Source organism: Sylvia atricapilla, chromosome 10, assembly GCF_009819655.1.
Source record: "Sylvia atricapilla isolate bSylAtr1 chromosome 10, bSylAtr1.pri, whole genome shotgun sequence".
NCBI lineage: Eukaryota > Metazoa > Chordata > Aves > Passeriformes > Sylviidae > Sylvia > Sylvia atricapilla.
The window spans coordinates 21,032,302-21,055,033 of record NC_089149.1 but is presented as its reverse complement, the minus strand read 5'-3'; the positions used below and the strand labels follow the sequence as shown (position 1 = coordinate 21,055,033).

Genomic DNA, 22,732 nt, shown 5'->3' with positions numbered 1-22,732 from the left:
CCTCATTATGAGGTGCAGTGGCCTCCAAAAAGATGAGTCAGGCTGTGAGCCAGGAAGCACTGAGTCATGAAGCACATCATCATCATCAGTGTAAGGACCCAGGCTGCCAGCATGGCCCCTTGTGTGCCCCTGTGCCAGCACCCACCACCCAGGGTACCTATTGCAATCAGCAAAGCTTCACAAACTTCTGCTAGCTCCAGGCGTCTCTGCAGCAAGATCCTGAAGAGGAGATGGTAACAAAGAGCACACACCTGTCTCTGCAGCCTGTTCTGCAGAGGAGATGCAAGGCTGCTCCCTGAGGAGAGGCAAACCCAGTGCTAACGCATCCTCCCAGGGCTGCCACACACTACCTGAACCTTGGATGTGACTCCCCTGTCATCTTCCAAAGGACTGTCACTCAGGGCTGGCCAAAACCCTCCAATGAAACCATCTCGTTCATCTGGATTAACACTATCCCTTCCTGGCTGCTTTAAGCTCAAACCAAGACGTGGACACGTGCAGGATGGCCAAGCTCCCTGGGCAGCCACACCAGGTGGGGAGATCCAAACACGGAGCACCAGAGCACGGGAGCAGTGCTGGGGAATGTGAGCCCTGTGCTCAGCCCATTGAAACAAGACACTGGATCTCACGTTTCCCCAGCTGCAGCTCCAGACTGAGGAGCTTCCAAAAGTTCAGCTGTATTCTCTAGGGGGACAAAGTGTTAGCACTTGAGGCAGAAATGCCTTGCTGCCTCTTCTCCTAGCAGTGCTCACAGGCTTTTTTCACAAGGGTTTGCCTCTCCTGCTGGACCTACCTCAGCTACCGCCAACTTACTGCTGCAGGGAAAAGTGAAACAAAGTAAGCCTGCAAAGTGATTTTGAAAGAAAAAGCAAGACTCTGAGACTGGCATAAAAATCTATTGCAAGGGACTACCACAGAAGAGAGACCTTGACTCAGGCTCTAGAGCAAGCATGCTTCAAGTGATCAGCCATCCCATCAAATCAAAAACAGTGTTTTCATCTATATATTGCAAGTAATTGACCACATTTTTGGGGACTGTAATACATCTGAGATGCATGTGCAGTTTGTACCTACCTTCTCTGTTTCTGTTACCATCACTTGGCTGTTATGCTGGTTATTTTCCTCCTCATCTACGGCATGAGCGAGAACCATACAATCACTGAACATCATCAGGCAGTTTGTAAACACTGTGCCAGTTGGGAGCAGTTCTGACAGTTAAGGAATAACTACAGTGTAAACATGAACTGTACTCTCTCAAAGGCAGGAAGACAGATCTCAAGATGATAAAGCATCTGGGAAAGGAAGAGTGGAGAAAGACAAACAAATCTCTACAAAGAACTTTGACTAGAAGGTTGCTTTCTTCCTTTGTACTCTTTCATTCAGGCTATCAATTTCAGGAGCAAAAGTCCACCAGATTAGAGATAAACAAAGCTCCACTTTTAAAATAGATGTGGCCTTTATTTGGCCCCTCACAGAACAGCTTACTACCTGAAGTTGGTGCTTTTAAGAGCGCGGCTTGAGGGTTTCCTACAAAGTCCCAGGGAAATATTCCTTTTAGCTGTTCCAGAAATAAATTCCTTGTGAAACAAACTAATAATAGAAAGCGGTACAGATAAGAAACTAGTATTAGCCAGAGACAGGATAATTACAAGAAGGTGCTCTCTTGTCTTCTCTAGTAATAAACCCGGCTTCTCCACTAAAAGCCCATAGATTCAGTATCTAGTCCAAGCCAGGATGTCAACCCAGTTAGAGTGTTGGACTAGCACCACTCTGCATCATCCACAGATGCCAGAGTTTCCATTTGAGGTATTAAAAAGTGATTCTAAATGATCTGGTAACCAAAGAACATCAAGAACATGGGCTAGGAGACTGATTCAATATTTAAGAAACACATGCACCCACAGCTGTCACATCTAAGGATTGCATTCCTTGTCTCACCTCATGGCAACTCTCGTGGGGCAGGTAGGACTGATTTACAAAGATTTAGAAACACAGCCACTCATGCTGCTGCTGGCCACTGTAATGAGGTCTTGTGGCTTTGTTTTAAACACATATTTAAACTCCAGTTTATGGGTAAATGAAGATGATGTTGAATTGTGAGCAGCATTCCTGGCACAAATACATCCAATAATTAAAAGCCTCCTTCTTCCAGAGGAAGAGCTGTTCTGTCTTTTTACCCCTTTGAGACATCCTCTCTACTCTCCACGCAGGATGGCATCTTCCCCTTCACACCTACCAGGTGTGTCCATCTCCTCCCAAAATGCCAGCAGCTACCAGCCCTCAGCTCCCTCTCCCCAGAGTCTCTCCAGCTGGGCCAGCCTGGCACAGGATCCAGCCCATGTCAGATACAGGGGCCTGAGAGCTGGCACTAAAGAAAGGGGGGATGTCCTGGAGACATGGAGCTGTGGCAGTCCCATTGTCCAGTAAACCGTTCACATCTTCCTCACTGCATGCAGCATGCTCTGTTTTCACAGGTATAACCTAGTAGTTGTCCAAGAACTTACACAGGAAAACCTGAGAACCTTTAAGACACTTGTGACAGTAAAGACAAAGCACTGTGAAAGCTACTACCTTATAGAAATCAACTGTCCTGATGACAAGGACTTTGAAACTGCCAGGGAGGGATGGATGAGCACAGAGCTACACAAGGCTCCAGGAGAGTGGTGCAGGAGCAGCACTTCAGCACCTTTCTGCAAACACCTGCAGCTAGCAGCAAGAAAATGTCACTGTCCATAGAGAATTCATGGCCAAAGAATTTGCTATGTAAATGAGACTCCTAAACCTGCTTATTTGCAGATACATCAGGGTAACCCCAGGTCATGTAGCAACAAAGCAGGGAGTCTGAGAGCCTTAGCCTAAGGGAGATCCAAATTCAGTTTTCACGTTTTTTGTCAGGTTGCAGAAGAGCCCCCCCTTGTAAAAATGGACTTTTAATTTCCAGTTTGAACCAAAAGGAACAGAGAGAGCCTATCCTTATAATTCTAGCACTTCACTGTTCAATCTATTTCTTACTCCCATCTCAGTTTTGGAGGTGTTTGAGCCCAACTTTCATGTTTCAGAAGTGAGTGTCATAATTCGGTGGAAACAAACCCTTCTGCTTCTCTGTCCAAGTTTCATGGAGTCTAACCCAGAACACATTCACCCTTCACATAAAGTTAATTGTGCCTTACTTCATGAAACCCAGAACGATTGCTCAAGGTGAACAGCTGCATTCATGGAGCATTAACTTGGCCAGGATTTTAGTATCAACACTGCTACATCAACTACGTCACTGTTCAAAAGAAAGCAGTGAATATAAATCTTTTAGTGAATTATCTGCATAGTTTACCCAAAATAGAGCTTACTGTAGTTCAGAAGTGAACAGACTGAACTATATTTAATTGAGAAAGACTCAAGAAGCAGCAGCTAAGGAAGCATTTTAGATGCTTGAAATGGGAATCTGAGCACTGGCTGTGGAAGAGGGAAGAATAAAACAGTGAGGAAGGGAAGGAGTGGTAGAGTTGTGACATTCACGGCTGGCCCACGTTTATGTTGCAGGTAGAGTTTGGAAGCCCATTATCACACCTGCTTTCCAAAAGGCACCACAAAACGATCTGCTAATGAATTCAAGTCATTACAGTACGAGAAAAAGCAGGTCGTCCGACCTGTACGCATGGGTTGCATCATACCCCTTCCCTGTTCCCTTCTGATACACGGGAATTACAGACCGTGCCGGGAAACGCCGCGACCTGCCCGGCCAGCGGGGAGCCGAGCCCGTCCCCATGGGCCCCGGGCTGCGGTCAGCAGGGCTGAGGCTCTCGGAGCGCCGGGGCCGGCTGCGGGCACAGCGCCCCGCGGGGCGAGGGCAGGGGCGCCCCTCACGGAGAGACCCGCGGGGCCCGGAGCTGCTCCCTCCCGCCGCACCCCGGCCCGCGGCTGCGCTGCCGCCCAGGCCCCCTGCGGGCACCTCCCGCCCCAGCCCGGGGCCGTCAGCGCTGGCAGAGCGCGGAGAGCCCCCGGACGCCTCCCCGGCGGGGCCGGGATGCAGCCGGGCTGCGGCAGCGCGCAGCTCTCCCCGCCCGCAGCCCGAAGCCTCTCTCCCTCCTGCCGGCCCGGGCAGGCGGCGGGATGCGGGGGGACCCTCCCGGGGCGTCCCTGCGCGCACAGCGCCGGGGGCGGCTCTGCTGAGTCACAGGCGGGCCCCCGCCGCACTCACCTGAGGGCCGCGGCCGCTCCGCACCCCGCCGTGGGCAGCGCGGCCGGCGCCGGTCGGGCAGCGCAGCGCGGCCGCTCCATTGCAGGCGCCGCGCTCCCGGGGCCCCTCCGCGGGGTCGCCGCTGCCGCCGCCCTCCTCACCGGCGGGGAAGAGCCCGCAGGAGCGCTGGAAGCGCGCCACGGGCTGGGAGCTGCGCAGGGTGCCCAGCAGGCGGGCCATGCTGCCGCCAGCCTCCGCGCAGCGCGGCCCCAGCGCGCCCCGCCGGCCGCGGGGCCGCGGGCAGGTGCGCCCGCCCCGCCCCGCCCCGGCCCGCCCCGGCCGCACAGGTGCGATGCCCCGCCCCTCCCGCACAGGTGAGGTGCCTCTCCTGCATAGGTGAGATATCCCTCCCGCACAGGTGAGGTGCCCCTCCCGCACAGGTGAGGTGTCCCTCCCGCACAGGTGAGATGTCCCGCCCCGCCCGCACAGGTGAGGTGCCCCGCCGCAGAGCGCCCCTTGCCGGCCGGCTCCAGCGTTTTCCCCGCCCGGCTCCCAACCCCGCCGTCCCTCCCAGCGAGGACAGGACATTCAGCGTGTTCCTTTTCTCTGGTGGTTTTCCTGCCATGATATTTTTCCCGCTATCTTCTTAACGTAAAGATAGAATGCTCTGAATCACACCAAGATCTTTGGGAAAAACACTTAGGCTTGGATACCAGGCTACGTGGGTTCATCTTCCATCAATTTATCTCATGGGTGTAAAATACACTCTGAGCTGTCCCTGGTTTCATTTTGTCTGGTTTTCGAACCAGCTTTTATTTCTTCTCCTTTCTTTTTCTTTGCACATCTACATTGTATACATGTACACATACACCTATAAGGATGCATCTCTAAATATTTTCTCCCTTAGATACAGCCCTGGAGTTTCCTACAGAAAAAAAGGAGTTATCATTTGGGTGATGCCCCTCAAGTTCTGGGGCTGCAAAAGCTTGCCACAAGTGATCCCTGCTGATTCCTACTTTTGAAACATTCAGCACCTTAGACGTATCAATGCATTTTTTTTCTTTTTAGAACAGCCCATTTCTATTCCCAGAAATATATTTTGTACAAGGATTGCACAATCATAATTTACTCAACATACTCGTTTAAAGTTTGTTGCTTTTTTTCATACTCAAAACCCCTAAATTATGCACAATTGCATCATGGCTGTTTTTTTGTTTTTTTTTTTTTTTTTTTTTTTTTTTTTTTTTTTTTTTTCCCAGAGCACTTGGAAACCAAAGCCACATTCCTTCACTTTTTAGCAAGTCAGTGTGTCCCTGTGCCACAGTTTGGGCTGCCTGTAAGAGATGCTCACCAGGCCCCATGAGTGCCACTGCTCTCCAGATGGCAGAGTCACCTCATCCCCCAGCCTGGGCTGGCCACAGGCCACAGGCCACACTACCTCTGTGAGGAATGCCAGGGACAGGTCTTCATCACCCCCATCCACAATCCAGGGCAGACTTCATGGCTCTCATCTAATTGTTTCTGTGATTCATTTTCTTTTATCTTCTCCAAACCCGATCTTCTATCAGGGAGGTTTGCCCGACCTCCAGGTGATGTCACATGTCAGGTGCCTTCCTCACTGCTGGGGTGTGCACACACAGCCCTGGCCATGATGACAGGGCTCCCCTGCCAGCAGAACCAGCTCACAGGGACTGAGGAGGGAGGCAGGCAGCCTGTGCAGGTTATGTGTTTGTACTCTCTTACTTGGGGAAATTACTGATTGTTTACTCCTGGGTATGTTTTTTAATAGCTGTAAAATTTGCTAGGTGCACTCCTCAGTATCTGGGAAACATTTATCTTCTTTTTCCTGTTCCTTGGATATGTGAAAAATCCACAGGCCTGGAATTTTAATTAAGAATTGCATTCATATTGCTTAATTCCTTCTACACAGACTGACTTCAGCAAAGCTGGATGCATTCAGGTCATAGTCCCTTCATGGTTATTTGCACTGTGTTGCAGAAAGAGTCTTCAAAACTATTTCATTCTTATTTTGTCCACCTATATGTCAGCATGCACAAAAAATTTGTACCGTGGTAATTTGAAGAGTAAAATTACAGCCCTGCTGGTGCAGCTGGGAGCCTTGATGCCAGTGGATAGGATCTCATCCAGGGACACAGTGGAAAGCAGGAAAACAGGAATGAAGGTGCATGGCTGAAGCCAGCACTTGGTGGGTATTTTAAAACATCTCTTTGTCAACCACAAGTCAATATTTATCTGATCTGCCTGCATAGTCATGTCATTATAATACTTCCCAGGTATTAAAATAGAAATAAGCATTCATAGCCAGCTTCTCCCTAATTCCTCTTCAGGTGCACACTTAGGTTAGTGGGAGTGTGTCTCAGTGGGAATGTCAGCATCCAGCTGATGAGAATTCAGGTTATATTACTCAAACTTATTCTAAACTTAATTGAGAGAAAAAATAAGGGAGAAATTTCTGCTTATTGTTAATTTTAATATGCCTTGTCCATGTCTTGTAATCAACATGAGTAATTACAAGTACTACGTAAGCTGATAATGATGAAAGCCTGTGACCCTTTTATTTTGCTGTGGAAAGTGAAGGGATTCATGGGAATTATGTTCCTAATATAAACTGATTTCTGGAATGAAGGAAACTTTTCAGGTCCAGTTTCATAGAATTATAGAATATCCTGACTTGGAAGGGAGCTCCTGGTCCTGCACAGGACAGCCCCAAGAGTCACACCAGGTCTCTGAGAGCAATGTCCAAAGGCTTTTTGAGCTCTGCCAGGCTGGTGCTGTGCCCACTGCCCTGGGGAGCCTGTTCAGTGCCCAACCCAGAAGGTGAGACACCTTTTCCTAATATGGCACCTAACTCAGCCTCCTGCTGTTCCTTCAGGTCCTGTCACTGGGCACCAGAGGAAGAGATCAGAGTCTGCCCTCTCCTTCCCCTGGTGAGGAAGCTGCAGACTGTGATGAGGCCTCCCCTCAGTCTCCTCCAGGCTGAATAAACCAAGTGACCTCAGCTGTTTCTCACATGGCTTCCCTGCTGGACCATTCACCATCTTTGTAGGTTTAGGACACAAAGAAAACTCATTAGTGGCTTTTGGACATTTTCTTAGGAAGATAATGATCAATCTAATCAAACTGCCCCTAACACATCCCCTCAGCCAATTTTTTTTTACCAACTAGCAAATACAAATCACATTCATCACAGGAGCACACTTGTGCTCCTGTGATTTTAGGGAAAAATTATAGAGAAGCAGAGACACAGCTTGAGCTGCCTGATGACTCCAGTCAGAATACACTTATTTCCAGGCAATTCTGCCTCTTATCTATCCAGTACTGAGCAGATATGGACACAGCTGCAGGATACAGCAGCTTGGCTGGGGGGGACCAGGAAGAGGAAGAGAGAGATGCTTCCAGGCTGGAACAGAGGGCTGTAGGAAGGACCACAGCACAGGAGTGGGAAGAGTTTGGGCCATGCAGAAGATGGAGGATTTGAGGACAGAAGCATGGCCAGAAGACTGAAAATATCTAGTAATGTGAAAATGTAAAAATCTATAGGATTTTTATGAAAAATATGAATTTTTATGAGAAATGGCTATTTTACCATTTCTACTGCTCACAGAATGAGTTGTTTACTCTTGCTCAAAGCAAGGCTATGAATCAATCATCTTCTCTTCCCTTTACAAAACAATCTTCTAATGGGCTTTTCCTCAGACTTACCTTCCATTACTCTTGATGGGCAAGAAAAATTCTCAGGATTTGGCTTCTTGAAAGATTTGCTGTAGAAAAAACTCCTTAATTTAACAATTAATAAAATTCAAGAACTGTCCCACAATTTGTGTGGCCCCATATGGATGTCCAGAGATTTAGAAAAGCAACTTCATATAAAACCAGTGGAATCTATGTCACTGCAAAAGACTAGATGAATAGGACTCTGATAGTGTTTAGAAGAAGTTATTTATAAACTGTTGAGTAGGGGAAAAAAAAAAAAGGCTTTTAAAGCTTTATCTAGTGAAACTGGCTCATCCAGAGAGCCAAAATATCTCACTAATAGCTGGTCAGTATTTAGCTACATTTTCACAAGGGAAGAAAATCATCCCTGGGCTGAGGAAAAGCATGAAAGATGAGAATACAAAGGATAACTTTTGAGAAAGCTGAGAATAGTGCCTTGTGCTGAAGGCATTTCCTTAACAACAACGGGTGTCATTGTCATGATGGTGGATAATTTTGCCTTCAGCATCAACAAAGTTAGAAGTGAAGTACAAATTCCAGGGCTGGGGGTGGATGATGATGCTAGGAGAGCACAGCTCAGTTTTCAGATATCAGCCTGAGTTTACAATCCTGACAGCCAGACAAGTCTTGTTTTCCCTCATAAGCTGAGGGAATGGGGCTGGAGGAGCAAAATACGAGCAGAACTTTTACTGTCACTCTACAGACAGCAACCACATTTCACAGTGGAAGATCACACTCGGAATAACTTGAGCAGAGATCCCTCTGAGGAGGCTGTGTTACAAACACAAGTGTCAGAACTGTAGTTTTCCAAACAAAAACACACTGAAGCGACAGGAACATGAACAAATTGAAGCCCCTGCTGAAACTGCAGCAGTAGGTAGAGAGGCACTTCATGATGAGATGTCTCTGGTGGCAGGGAGAGGTCTTAGCTGTACCTCTGATACCTGGAGGGGTGGTGAGGATTTGGCAGCCACAAACATCAGCACACGGGGACCTGGCACCACTGGACTTGGCAGTGAGATGTGGGCTGTGCCAGAGGGAGGGGTGGCACTCAGAAATCCTAGACACAGAGATCCTTTGGCCATGAAGTGAAGACAGAAATCCCACCAACTCATCGACTACCACAGCATTGTATTTAAACGGGTTGGAACAAATTTTCAGTTTCATCCCACGTGTTTTCATTTCCTCAGTCATTTTCTTAACATACTTATAGCCCAACTCTTACTTTCATCTTCCTTCACCATTTTTTTGGCAATTTGCATTTTTTACTCTTTATACTGAGAAAGAAACCATTAAAAATGTGTATGCTTTAATACCACAAGTTACAAGTGCTCTTTTTATAAGACTTTTGCTTTTTCATTATATTTAGTTGACAAGCTACTGAACACATTATTTTGGATCTGAGACTTTCAGTACTGAATGTCAGACCCAACCACCCACTAACCTTGCAGGCAACAAAATGGAACTTTCTCAGATCAGCTGGAAGAACTGTAGATTTTGAAATACGGTGAAGAGATGAAAAAAAATCTGTAGAAAGTGCCCTTGGAAACCAACACATGAGAGACTATGGTTTCCACAGCATTTGAGTTCTTTTGCTTTTGATTTAATGCCTATCAAGGGTCAAATAAAATCCAGTTTCAAGAAATGTTTTTAGAAAAAAAACTTGCAGGAAAGGTCAATAAAGAAAGAATTTCAACAAGAGTCTGCACAGCTGTAATGAGTCTCAAGTCTGCACATTTTGTAGGCCTTTTCTGATTAAGAGAAAATGTTCTCTATGCCAATATCTTCATTAGTTTAGCTGAGTGATACAGAAAGATTGGAACCTGTGATACCTCTGCAGCCTTCAGTGCACTGAGCACAGGGCAATTGTCATTGCACAGATGGTGGGAAAATGTAAAGCTCCAGCACAGAGTGTGTGTTAAATACATCACTCCTTTGGGCTCCAAACTGCTCACCAAGTCCTCCAACTTTAGACATGGAGGAAAATGGATCTGTAGACCCATTTGTTAATAATTCTCATATAATTTTATTATAATATCCTTATTTTATATATATGGGGTTGTATTTTCAGTTTTAGAGAACTTAAGTACAAAAGTAAAGCAAAGTCTAGAACTTGGGAAGATGAAAGCATCTCCAAAAACAGCAAGAAAGGGAATGTGCTGATGCTGTGGCTGCTGTCTTGGGTAGAAATAATTAACTTTTCTGTTTGCAATGTAAGTAACCAGATAATTCCATGTAATTGCTTATGATTTGCATTGCTTGAAATGGTATTGCTAATTTCCAGTGAAGATTAGCATGTTATTTAAGTAATTACTCTGCACCATATCACTTGGACACTTCAATTGCATGTATATCTACTGTGAAATTCCTAGAAGTGTTCACAATGTTTCTGGTTATTTGTAGGCTATGCCAGACCTTTGCTATTGCAGTGTTTTAGGAAACAAGAGCAGAATTATTAAAAATGCTGTATTGAAATGTTGAACTTAACCCCTAAGATTTTTTGAAAGCTTAACTATCATAAGAATAGACCTGTCTGATTATCTTATTTAAAATACCATATACCAACTGTCTGGGGAAAAAAATCTGATTTTATCAACAGTCTAAGCTTAAAATGGTAAAGTCTTCTCTTTCTCTGGGCTGAGTGTTGCCTCAGTGTAGTTGAAACTGTGGAAAGGCATTTTAGTGGGTTTTTTTGCAGCAGCTGCCATGTTGCTGTCTGGTGATCTCTGTTTGCAGCACTGAAGAGATGGCACAAAGAAAAGGGAATTCAGCAGGTTCTGTAAATCATTCCTGTAAAAGGGCCTGAGAGGGTCTTTGCTAAGGATGACCAGCTCCAGATCCTCACAACCAGCTCCCCTGGAAATGGTCTGGCTGGTAGTACACCTTTGCTGAAGAGACAAGAGCACTGCTGGAAGGGCACAGCTGAGCAAACACCCTTTCCCTTTGCTTGCTTTATTCTGAGACATCTCCTTCCATGAGCCTTTTAATGAATCCTCATCCAGCAAGTGTAAAAATGGAGACAAGATTACAGTTCTCGAGTAATGATTATCAAATACAGAGTAATAGCCTACTTTTTAGAACTGTCTTTTCCTTCAAGAAAGCCATTATTCTGGAAAAGTCAGTTTTGCTCTGAGCCCACATGCACAGCAGGAAGCCTGAGCTCAGCGTGCTGCCTTTGAGCACTCAGCTGCTGATGGGCAGCTCACAGCCAGCACATATAAAACTGAACAAAACTATGGGAAAGGAGCTGCTGGTTTTAATCTTGTACCTTTTCTGGGGCACAAGTAATTGATACTCACCGGTGCTGGGGAGCAGTGGTTTGTCTTGCCCTGTCAGAGACCACTTCCAAATGCCCTCTGTACACAGCATGTTCTCCACGGATCTTGCTCCTGTTCAGAGCAGAGGATGGATCTGAAAATCAGCTATCTCCCTGTCCTGCTCCTTGATGGCTCCTCCTTTGTGGCACCTTGCATGCACCAAACTTCCTGCCATCATCCCTAAAGCTGCAGCTTTATGTCTTCCAAATGTTTATCCCTGCATTATGGCAGCGTGAGTCACTGCTGCCAAACACTTGTTTGGAGTGCAAGAGACTGAAGGCTCTTCTCTTTCATCTAAAATCTATTTGCAGTATGGAGCTGGGCACGGCCAGGGCAGGTCAGCCTGGCCATCAGGACTGCTTGGTCTCTGCAGAGCCTCAGCCAACAAAAGGCATCCTGTGAAGGGCAACACAGGCTTTTGCTGGGAGCTGTCGACCTCTTCAATTATTTTTTTCAGGCAGTTTATGAGTTTCAGCAAAAAGTCTGTTCAGGAGTGAACAGTCCAGAGGAAAAAAAGGTGGGAGTGGAAAATGAGGAAATAAATGGATTGAGATTTATGCAGCCAGTTCATAGGTTTATCTTTAGTTCATGTATTTATTTTGTTTGCATGCATGAGCTTTGCATAACTAATGCCTTTTAAACCGCTAAAAAATATATGCTCAGTCAATTCATTCAACTATGAACAGCTTTGAAATTTTCTACTTTTCATTCTATGCCACCCACATTACAGATGTCATCCTAAAAAAAACATAAATAGCTCTTGGGTTTTTCTGCTTTATTTCTACTATTTACATGACAAACCTTAATGTCATTGATCCTATTTTAAAGACAGCAAAAAATCCCACATCCATCTGTCAGCGCTTTAGCATTGATTGATTGGCAGTAAACCAAGAAGGATACATATGTACATTTTTTAAGGTATAGTAGATAGAAACAACTATTAGGAGGTCTGACAGCATCTACCTTGATTCATTAAAAATAATACAACTTATCCACTTCAGATAGTGGAACCAATGAAATTAACTGTACAGGGCAGTGGGAAAAACCTCTAATAAGGGAAAAACCTGTGAATTCGCCCTGATTCTAGAAACTACTACTCAGGTCCTGATGAAGCAGGGGCCCTGCTATTCTTACATGTGGATAAAGGAGGCTGACTATTTCTTTCAGGTGTGACCAGTGCGTTTCCAGAGCTAAGCCTGTCCTGCTCTTCCTTTCTGAAGCAGTTTGCAAACCCTTAAAAATGTGACCATCTTTGGACCAGTGGAAGGAAAAAAGGAAAAGGAGCCCATATGGAAGACAGAAATACAGGGCTAAGCTCCATTTTGAGACCTCCTTGTGGAGACATCACTGAACTGGGGGCAGCCAGATGGAGCAGGGTCATGCCTGGGCAGCTTCCTCATCCCTCCTCAGAATAGAATCATAAATGATCCTTCACCTCTAATAACTTAGAGTAGGAGAGATTTTCTACTATCCCTCATTCCAGACCAAACATTTCACTGTTGAAATGTATTTTAATATCACCAAATGACAGGCTGGCGGGGGCAGTGGGATGGGGGGGAGGCCGAACATATTTTTTTTGCAGGGGAGAAATATGGCCATACTTTGTTATCTCCCTTTAATGCAAACTCTATCAACTGCATGTAAGGTTATTTTAGTATTATTTTAAACTATTTTAGTAAAATATTTCCTCTGCATCAAGCTTTTGAACATCAAATATAATTTGAGAAATGTTCAGCCACACCTGATGCTGCACCCTCTGACCAGGAGGGTGGATGTTAGTGCAGCATTTACTGTGGCTCCTGCACACACACTGTGCAAGCCAACATGACTCGAGATATCCAGTGATTGTTTTAGAGAAGACATCCATGCCCACCCCATTAGCTCTCTATTTATTTGTGCTCTTTTGGGGAATATGCAGTTTTGAAAAGCAATGGCAGCACACAGAACTTTCAACTACGATTGTGGACCATCCACCATGGACCATCCATCTGGCTGGCAGCTTTCCTGGCAATGGCTGAAGAGAAAATTGGGGTTTAACTCCCTTCCCTGGTGGTTATCTCTTGCAGTGCAAGAGTTGAGAGAAGTTGCATTCCTTGGGAGCTTTCTTGCATTAGCATCTACAAATCCAAACCACAAGTCTTATAACTCAATGTTCAAGCTTCCTGCAGAATCAATACAGAAACTTGGGATAAACTTCTAAAATCTTATTTGAAGCCTTAGGCAGTCAAAAAGACAAGACAACATTAATAAATAAACCAAAAATATTGATCTAAATACACTGGGTAAAAATGTTTGTCTGAGATTAGGGGAGAAGGTTTTTTGAGGGCAGAAGTGTTTACAGAGACCTGAAGTAGTCCTAAGAAAAATTCTCTCAAATATGGTATTTTTCTCTCTGCACAAAAAAACTCAGTTAGTATATATCACATCTCCTAAAATGAGACACATGTTGATTTCTAGCATGAAGAACGAATTGCCTCTTCTGAGTTGATAAAATCATCCAAAGGTCTCTTTTGAAGTCCCTGCCAAACTAAGCTTGTTTTTTAGTGATTTTATAATCTGTATATGAAAGATTTGATCTGGAGTGGGACCTCAGCCTGGATCCTGATTATATTCCCTCAGGTCTAAAAGTAGATAACTTGTGCATGCAGGGCCTGATTCTATACTCACTAAGGAAGGTGAAACTAGAATAAATGCAATGAACCCAGTGGAGTTCTTCCAAACTGGCATTTACTACTGGGTCTACAAATCTAGTCCACATTTTTGTGGGGAAAACAATTGTGAATAAGAAATGGCAATTTAATCAATTTTCAGTTTTTCTTACTCATACAACTCAGGAACCATACACTCTTCAATTAATGTAATTTAAATTTTAAATTAGGATGAAGGAATTTCTTTCTTGACTCAGCTGGGACCACTTTTTTAGCTAACTGAAGAGTTTTCTCCCCAAAGGTTACATCCTGAGTTCTCATCCCTATCCCAGTGGTTAGTTGGTTTTGTTACAAAATATTTCATATCTAATCAGCCCATTAGAATCAAGCTTCTCGACTTCCCTCCCCATGCTATGGCAATGAGTGGGCCAGCAGCAGGGACAATGCAGCAGGAGAATGCCAAGGAACAAATCAGAGCTCGCTCTCCTTCTAGAGTTACGGTCACCCCTGGCAGGGCTCAGGAGCTGGCACATCCCCCTTGGCATCTCCCTCCCCTGTGAGGCTGAAGATCTCCTCACTGTGTCTGAGTGCCTTGGCTTGTTCAGCAGAGCCAATTTGCCTGCTCTTGTTCCCCCCTAAGCCCCCTCTTGCAGAGGCTGTGGGCCCTGCTCTGTCAGGTTTCCTTCATGCACAAGAGCTTCCCACTCCTGCTCCTTCTTGGTCTCCCCTGAGCATTTCCTTCCTACAGGAAAGGCACCAAAGTGCTCACAGTACATGGTTGATACAGCAACAAAACAATGCTTTCTATTGTCATCTAGAATTGTTCCTAATTCCCCCCTAACACTTGTTTTTCGATTTTCTGATGAATACCTCTTTTAAAAGCAGAGGCTGGGCTTCTCCAGGGTTGCAAAGACCCAGATGGGTTTTAGGCTCGTGTCAAGTGATGTTTAAATTTGCTGTGGTGAGAAGATGTTAAAGTTTACTTTAAAACCACAAAAAAAACCCAACAAACCAGCTTCCATGTGTTCACTTCTGCTCAAAACAAACAATTTATAATTTTAATATCTACATATATGTAATAGTATGAATGCAAAAATTCCCAAATTCTTAATCTGTTTCTCATTCTGAATTGACTCAAGCACATATACATAATACTGTAGTCTGAGTAATAGTCGTTGTTTCCAAGCTGTCTTTTAAAAAAGATAAAATATGTCCCTGTCATTATCAAGGACAAAAACTTGGCCACTTTGAAGCTGATGACAAAAATTCTTAACCAGCTTCACTGGCTCAGGATTTCACTTCAGAGATAACCATCCGTATTTAAACTCAAGGTTACAAATGATATTCTGAAGTAAAATCAGTAACTGGAATGTGTACTGTGTCTTGTAAACAGAGCTCCCAAAGGACTAAGTAATCTTTTAAAGTGATTCCATAGACTGTGTCATTGCAATGCAAGGACAATTTGAGTAGCAAAAAGTAACTGCCCGGGAGCTAATAGCCATGCTGGCACTCACTAATTACACTAATGACAGTTAATAATAATTATTAATCTTGTTTTTATAAATTTTCCTACCCAGCTGCTTTACTGTGGCCAACATAACCATAATTTTGAGGCCCTAGAATCCAGAGACGCAGCAGTTCCACATCTGAAATGCCCTGCTCCACAGAAATCTCTCTCCTTGCAGAGGCTGCTGCTCCAAGCAAGCCCAAACAGGCTCTGCCAGCCCCACACTGGCACCTAATTCAGCACCCAGTGTCGGACTAAATTCTCACTATTACTCTGAAGTGCAGAAAACACAGCGCTGGCTAAAACAAAAGACTTCTCTGAAGTTTTCCCTCTTTTTCTCTTTTTAGCTTGGTCTTTTTTGAAACTAACTCAACAGTGAAATCCAAGAATGAAATTCCTGGATTCTCGATTCAGTTATATCATCACCACAGGTTTGAAGAAGTGCCATTAGCTTAGGAGAAGGTAAATTTTATACAAATACATCTGTTCCAAAAGCTGCAGACAACTTGGAAGACTGCACCAATTTCAATACTGTTTTCTAAAAGATTAATAAAATCCCTGCAAACAGCCAGGGCAGATCTGCCCTAACACAGTTACTGCTCCAAGGAGCCATTAATAACACACCACAAGAGATGGGGACTCCTTTGGTGTTTGGCACTGCTCTGCAGCCCCAGGGACCAAGGGGTGCACATCTCTGGAGCCCAAACGATCCAACCTGATATTCCCAAGGGCTGGATCACGCCTAGGTGTGTGCAGGGAACTCAAACTGCAGAGGCAGCCCATATCTGCCATCAGCTTCAACATTTCTGAGCTGGGTTTCCTATGGATAGCACATCTGTGGGGATCTCTGTGGTGTTCAAACTCAGCTATTTGAGAAGGAGATGCCCCTCCAGAACATGCCCTAACAATATCAAATGGTTCCTCATCTTTTCTTAACAAAAGCTGGTAATGCAGTTACTACTTGGGATGTGCTGAAAACACATTATGGAAGAGAAATGGATGGGAACAACGAGAAATTATTCCCATTAGAAATTATGCATCACTCCCAGGTTTCAGCCCTCACCCTTTTATTGCCAATAAACCTGCTGCACCATTTGCCATCAGACTGATACCAGTGAGGGTGTATCTGTGCTTGGGGCTGCAGGTCAACACTGTGTGAGAAACAGAAGCTTAAAGCTTTGCCTAGGAGAAAAGAGAAAGCAGACACCTCACAAGCAGAGGTGAGTCCATCACACATTTCTCATTTCCTGAGGCAACAGAAATAGCACAGTATTCAGCAGATACAACACAAGAAAGGGTTTTCTGGGAGGAGAGTGGTGTCAAAGGTATTCCTGCATCTGCTTCTGCATCTTTCCTATTATATACATTGAGAGATTATTGTATTTTTATATGGCTGTGACTGATGTAGGATTGCTCATAATTGTAATCCATTTTCTCTTTTTCAGCTCTCTGAAATGGCCTGCAAATATTATTGAAAATGAACGTTCCTTTCAGTACTGAATGCAATAGACCAACATGTAATAGCTTTTACACAAGTTCCAATACAGAAAAGGTAAAAAAGCACTTTAATTATAAATTATTCAGAAATACTTTATATGAAATAAAATGTCAACATGAAGAAAGTGGAAGATGATGCAGCATCCAATTATGCAATGATAGGGCATAAAAATAAGACATATCTTTTCCCACCCATCAAAAGTGGAAATCATACCTTTTGTATAAGCACACAGACTTTCTGGGGAATTAAACTAGCTTAACGTGACATTATTGCTGCAGGGGTGTATGCCAATATGTCCCTTTTGAAAAACAGGAGGATTCTTCTATGAGGTTTTGGGTTTGACTCATTGATGAGTTAATTTCTAAGAAGAGTAACCACTCTTCTTAGACCAAGTCCTGCAGCAGCATGAAACAGGATAAATCAGGCCCAATATTTAACACACTAAAAATCAATTCTTACCAGCTGCAGAATGATTAAGTGAAATGTGTATTTTGTAAGGGTTGTTTGTCACTTTGGCTCTGAATCTCTAACAAACTTCTGCTGAATAACATCCAAAGTCTCCTCTAGTGTTTCAGACAAAAGTCATCCCTCAGAATCAGCTCAGATATATTCTGGAGTTTTCTCACAATAGCTAATACATGTTTCCCACTAAAAGCTGACAATCCAAATAATAAACACTCATTAAAGTGACTAAAAGAGAGAATACATCTGGATCTCCAGAAATACGGTAACTTTTCCAAAAATCTGAAGAAATATTTTACGTCTTCGGTCCCTGCTTAGGAAGTCTTTAAATTCAGCATAGAAGTGTTTTCCAGTACTTATGGTCAAGTACCTCTGCTTGTGAAGAATCACAGGGTCAGTCACCAGAAGGATTCAGGTAAGAAGACACCTTTAATTCCATGTTGGGCACCCTCCCTGCCCAAGTGACTGAGGAGCCAGGGCAGCACCACATCACAGGGAGCATATGTGGCACAAACCCCCACCTGGTGAACCCACAGCCTCCCAGAGAGCCACAGTGGGACACTGTCCTGCAGAGAGAAGGACTGGGCTGCCAGGGGTACAGCTGATCCTTCAGCTTGTCACAGCAGGCGTTCAAGCCTGGCTCTGGACTGTACCATCCCATGACACAACTGTAATACACACGTGACAGGATGCTGGACATGACAGAAGGGCTGAAATCATTGATGGCTTTGTTCCATGGTAAGGTAAATGTACATAAATCAATCACACTGTGGTCCCACCTCATTTCCTCTCCTGACCACACAGCCTCTGGAATTTTCCCTTGCACTGGCTGCAGACCTCATGCACCAGGCAACAACTTGCTTCCCTGAGCTGTTCCTGAGCAGCAAAAAAACTCATTTAAAAAGTAAAAAGTGTCCAGCTGGATTGTCTCCAAGAACTGACTGGCCGTGCCACCACACGAGTTCCTCTGCTGGCAGAAGGGAAAGGACAGGACCTGCAAATGCCACTAGAGACACAAAGAGGTGAAGAGGAGTTGTGCTGTTCCAGAACAAAGCAGCATCTCACCAGCAGTGAGGCCCATGCACCTTACATGTTGAACTAAATAATGTTCTCTAGGGACTGCACAGCACAGGATAACCTTGCCTGTGTGGCACCAAGTTATCCAGCACTCTGTTCACAGGGTAACTGTGAACAAGGAGGTTTCTGAGACTACTCACCAGTTTTTCTCCTTCTTAGTTTTAGCAAAGAAAAGAGTGAATTTAACCCCAATTTTGCATTTAGCTGTTTTTAATGATTATTATTTTTTCAGTTACGCTCAACTTCCCCATGTATTCTGGGTAGTTTTCATGCCAGAATTACAGGAAGCTTCCCCAATGCTGACTTTCATATACTTATTAGATGGAGTTTCAGTTGACCCCAAGGCAGATACACATCAGATAAGAAAACTCAGAACACAAAAGGCAGGGGTGAAGCAGTTTGACCCAGAAATGTAGCTGATGTATCTGGACCTCATTAAAGCATTTGATACAGTGCCTCAAAGAAAATGTACTTGAAATATTAATTCATATTTGTGTGGATCTGAGGACTTTCACATGTTTTGAAAATTGTTGGAAGTTGCAGGGTTATTAAAGTGGCAGTAATATTAAAGAAAAGGAAGGTGCCTGGGATAATCTGACATCTTTTAACAGTGAACTGATTAAATAGGAAGATGATGCTAACTGGGAAAGAGTAGCAAGGAAAAAACTCAAACCAAATCAAACCAAACCAAAATAAAAACCCCCACAAAAACCCAAAACCAAAATAGACAAATTACTAGGAATGTACATTTTAGAATATAAGAATGTCTGAGTAAATACAATGATATTTATTTTTTAATCTATTTTTACCAGAGTTAGATGAAAATTCACAGGCAGATTAGCTGAGGTTGTAAACCAGTGGGCTTTTTAAAAAGTAATTTTTGACTCCACAGGCTGAGTAGCTGTGCACTATGGACAGTGACAGCAAAAGTCACCTTTTTTCTTTTCTTTTAGAGACATAACCAAATTTTCCAAAGGATTTAAACACATCTCTTAGAATAAATTATAAAAACAATGCCTCTCTGTACAGAGAACATTCTCACTTTTTGCTGTTTGACTTTAACTCATGATTTCAGTTTATGCTAATCTATATTCCCTCTTTTGCTAGGACAATCATCAGATCTGTCATCACGGCTCATGGATATGTTGCTTTTCATCTTTCCAGCAAGTCAGTCTTTCTAAACAATGATTCCCCCACTTTATTTGGCCCTTCAAAAATGCTCAGAGCTCCAGAAAAAAGTCCTAGCATAGACAGCACTGAGAAGGAGTGAGCTTTCCTCAACATTTAGAGTGAAGCACACTGATCCAGCAGGTCCCATGGCAGAGCAGGGGAGAAGGCATCCAAGATGACACAGCTCTCAGTACAGAGCTGATATGCCTGAGATGCAGCTTTAGCAAAGACAGCAAGGCAATGCTATGTACCTCAAACATGGGCCTTGCTTGCCTAAAACTATCCTCAGAACTACAGAGAGAAATAATCCCTGTTATGGCCTCTGTTACACCTGAAGATAAAGGAGTTTCTCCAGAGAGTTCCCTGATGAGAGAGTGCAGACTTTGATGTAGTGAAATCTACCCGGTTGTTTAATATATGACATTTCCAGCTATGGACATCGCACTGTTTGGATGGTTTTTCATTAAACTGGGCAAAAGCTCTCAATGTATACCGATGTCAGGATGTAAATAACAACATCACCAGCTCCTTCTGCCTCCAGCTTCCAGAATAAAATACCTCTTATTTTCCAGTGTGCACAATGAACAAGAATCACAGTGCACAAAATGTTCTTTCCGAAAAGCAGTAAAATATCAGTTAGCCTGTGAGCTGCGGCGGATGAAAGAGATGTCACCCTGCTTCCCATATTAACCCCTCATCTGCCGTGTTCGTGCCTAACGAGCGTCATGTCATCGTAACTGTTGGTCCCAAAGCCTACTGGCAGTGGGGAGTCTTCGCCAACTGTTAAAACCAACAGTGCCCTTTAAAAGAATGCACTCCAGGATTAAAAGGCTGCCCGGCACCCAGGCGCGTTCCCCGCAGCGCTGCAGGGCGGAGGGACTGCGGGAGAGCACCGAGCCCCGCCGGGTCGTGCTGCGGGGGCGGCTCCCGCCGGCGAGCCAGCAGCGAGGCGCTGGCCACCGGCACCGCGGCGCTCCGGAGGGCCGCGCCGGTCCGTGCCGAGCCGAGCCGAGCCGAGCCGTGCCGTGCCGTGCCGTGCCGTGCCGTGCCGTGCCGTGCCGTGCCGTGCCGTGCCGAGCCGTGCCGTGCCGTGCCGAGCCGTGCCGTGCCGTGCCGGCCACACGCCGGGCGGCCAGGGGAGAGGCCCCGCAGCCGCCGCCGCGCACCGGCGGCCGCTCCCGGGGGCGGGCGGCGCCGATCCCGCCCCCCGCCCGCGGCAGCCGCCAGCGGCCCCCGGCAGCCGCCAGCGCGGCGGGCGACGCAGGCAGGCGGCCGGCGGCCCTGCCTCCATCCCCCGCCCTCCCCGCCGGGCCCCGCCGCAGCCCGCGGGCGCGGCCAGGAGGCGGCGGGGTCGCGGCTGCCCCGGCTGCTCCCGCCCGGCTCCGCGGCGCGGGGCGGCCCGGCACTCCCCGCCTTTCCGCGGCTCTCCGTCCCCCCTCCGGCGAGATGTTATGGCCGAGCCGGCGCAGACGGGCGGCGTAGGGCAGGGCGGGCGGCGGGAGGATGAGGCGGCGGCGGTGGCGGCGCCGCCGGCGGCCGCCGCCCCCAGCTCGGAGGACTACGAGTGCAAGATCTGCTACAACTACTTCGACCTGGAGCGGCGGGCGCCCAAGCTGCTGGAGTGCCTGCACACCTTCTGCCAGGAGTGCCTGAGCCAGCTGCACCTGCGCGCCGCGCAGCATCCCCCCGCCGCCGGCGCCGAGGCGGGCCCGGGGCGCTCTCCCGGCGGCTCCCTGGCCTGCCCGCTCTGCCGCCACCGCACGGCGCTGCCCGACCACCGCGTCCACGGCCTCCCGGTCAACACCAAGCTGGCCGCCGCCTGCCCGCCGCAGCTGCGGGCCCGCGACCCGGTGCCGCAGGACCGCCTGCCGCCGCTGCCGCCCCGCCGCCCGCCCCGCGCCCGGGAGGCGGCGGCCGCCCTGGCCCCGCCGCCCCCCGCCCCCGCCGGGCCGCGCTCCTCGGGCGGCGGCTACGAGAGCTGCCAGAGCTGCAAGCGGGCGGCGCTGAGCGCCGGCTGCGTGTGCGTCGTCGTCTCCTTCCTCTCCATGGTGGTGCTGCTCTTCACCGGGCTCATCTTCGTCAACCAGTACGGCGGGGACGCCGCGCCCGGCGCCGCGGCGTCGCCGTCGCCGGTGGGGCCCATCTGCCTGTCGGTCGCCAGCATCCTCGCCCTCTTCTCCGTCGTCGTCACGTGGCTCATCTGCTGGCTCAAGTACCGGCCCGAGGCGGCCACCGGCGGGGCCGCGGCCAACGGCTCTGCTCGGGGCCGGGCCGCCCGCAGGAGCGACACGTAGCCCCGGCGGAGCGCAGCGGGGCCGGGCCGGGCCGGGCCGGGCCGGGCCGGGCCGAGCGCGGCCGCTGCTCCGGGAGCCCCGGGCGGGGGCTGAGCCCCGGGCGGCCGCGGGGCGGGCGGGCTGCGGCGGGGGAGCGCACGGGCGGGCCGGGGTGACAGGTGCCAGCCCTGCCCAGAGCCCGGCCTCTGCGGCACCGCCACGGCCCCAGGCGGCGGGGACGGGCTGCGGGGTGACCCGGCCAGGGGTCCCGGAGGGTCCGGCCGCTCGGGAGGGAGGCCGGGGATGGCTGGAAGGGCTTCCCTGGGGAGCTGGAGCCGGGGAGGTGCGCGGTGCCCGCCCCTGCGGGAGCGCGTCCCGGGTGCTGAGCTCCTGGTGCAGAAGGACACAATCGCGATTAAAGAAAACTGGCTTACTGTTGCCCCCACCTGGAAGATAATTGGAGAGGTTCGCTGTGGTTAGGAGCAGAACAGGAACACGATGTTAAATGCGCTTTGTTTTCTCCCTTTTATGACGTTAACAAGTTAACATATAGAAGAAGCTGTACCAGAAGTGTATTATCTTGAAAGAGACTTGAGTCAAAGTTTCCTACAGTGTATTGAGTATGGTTTCATTATAATTTTATTAGAAGGCTGTTGAGCCCTCTGATGGTTGCTTAAAATAAGCTGTATTATTTAATTCTTTGAAATTCTGATTTAATGTGGGAGACTGAAACACTACATTGAACACTTAAAACAATTTATGGAAGATTATTTAATTAATGGAGCTCTAAAATAGAGCTAAGAGACTCCTGTCATAATGATTAATGTTTCACTGGCCACTGATTTCAATTTTTATGCAGTGAGAGGAGCCC

At 47.0% G+C, this 22,732-nt stretch overlaps 2 protein-coding genes across 2 annotated transcripts in view; one reads left to right on the top strand and one right to left on the bottom strand.

The window, feature by feature from the left end:
* The window catches only part of SGPP2 (sphingosine-1-phosphate phosphatase 2), a 34,776-nt gene extending 30,362 nt beyond the window's left edge, over positions 1–4,414 (bottom strand). The window contains exon 1 of the mRNA XM_066326247.1: positions 4,196–4,414. Coding sequence (XP_066182344.1) covers positions 4,196–4,414 — 219 coding nt within the window. The remainder of the gene's footprint in view (positions 1–4,195) is intronic.
* A 16,625-nt stretch (positions 4,415–21,039) lies between these two features.
* Positions 21,040–21,987, top strand: RNF228 (ring finger protein 228). The gene has a single exon (XM_066326496.1). It carries the CDS (start codon positions 21,040–21,042, stop codon positions 21,880–21,882), a length of 843 nt encoding a protein of 280 aa, XP_066182593.1. The 3' UTR covers positions 21,883–21,987.
* The last annotated feature ends 745 nt before the right edge of the window (positions 21,988–22,732 follow it).

Coding starts and splice junctions, on each gene's coding strand:
- RNF228 (XM_066326496.1), top strand. CDS start 21,040: ATGGCCGAGCCGGCGCAGACGGGCGGCGTAGGGCAGGGCGGGCGGCGG.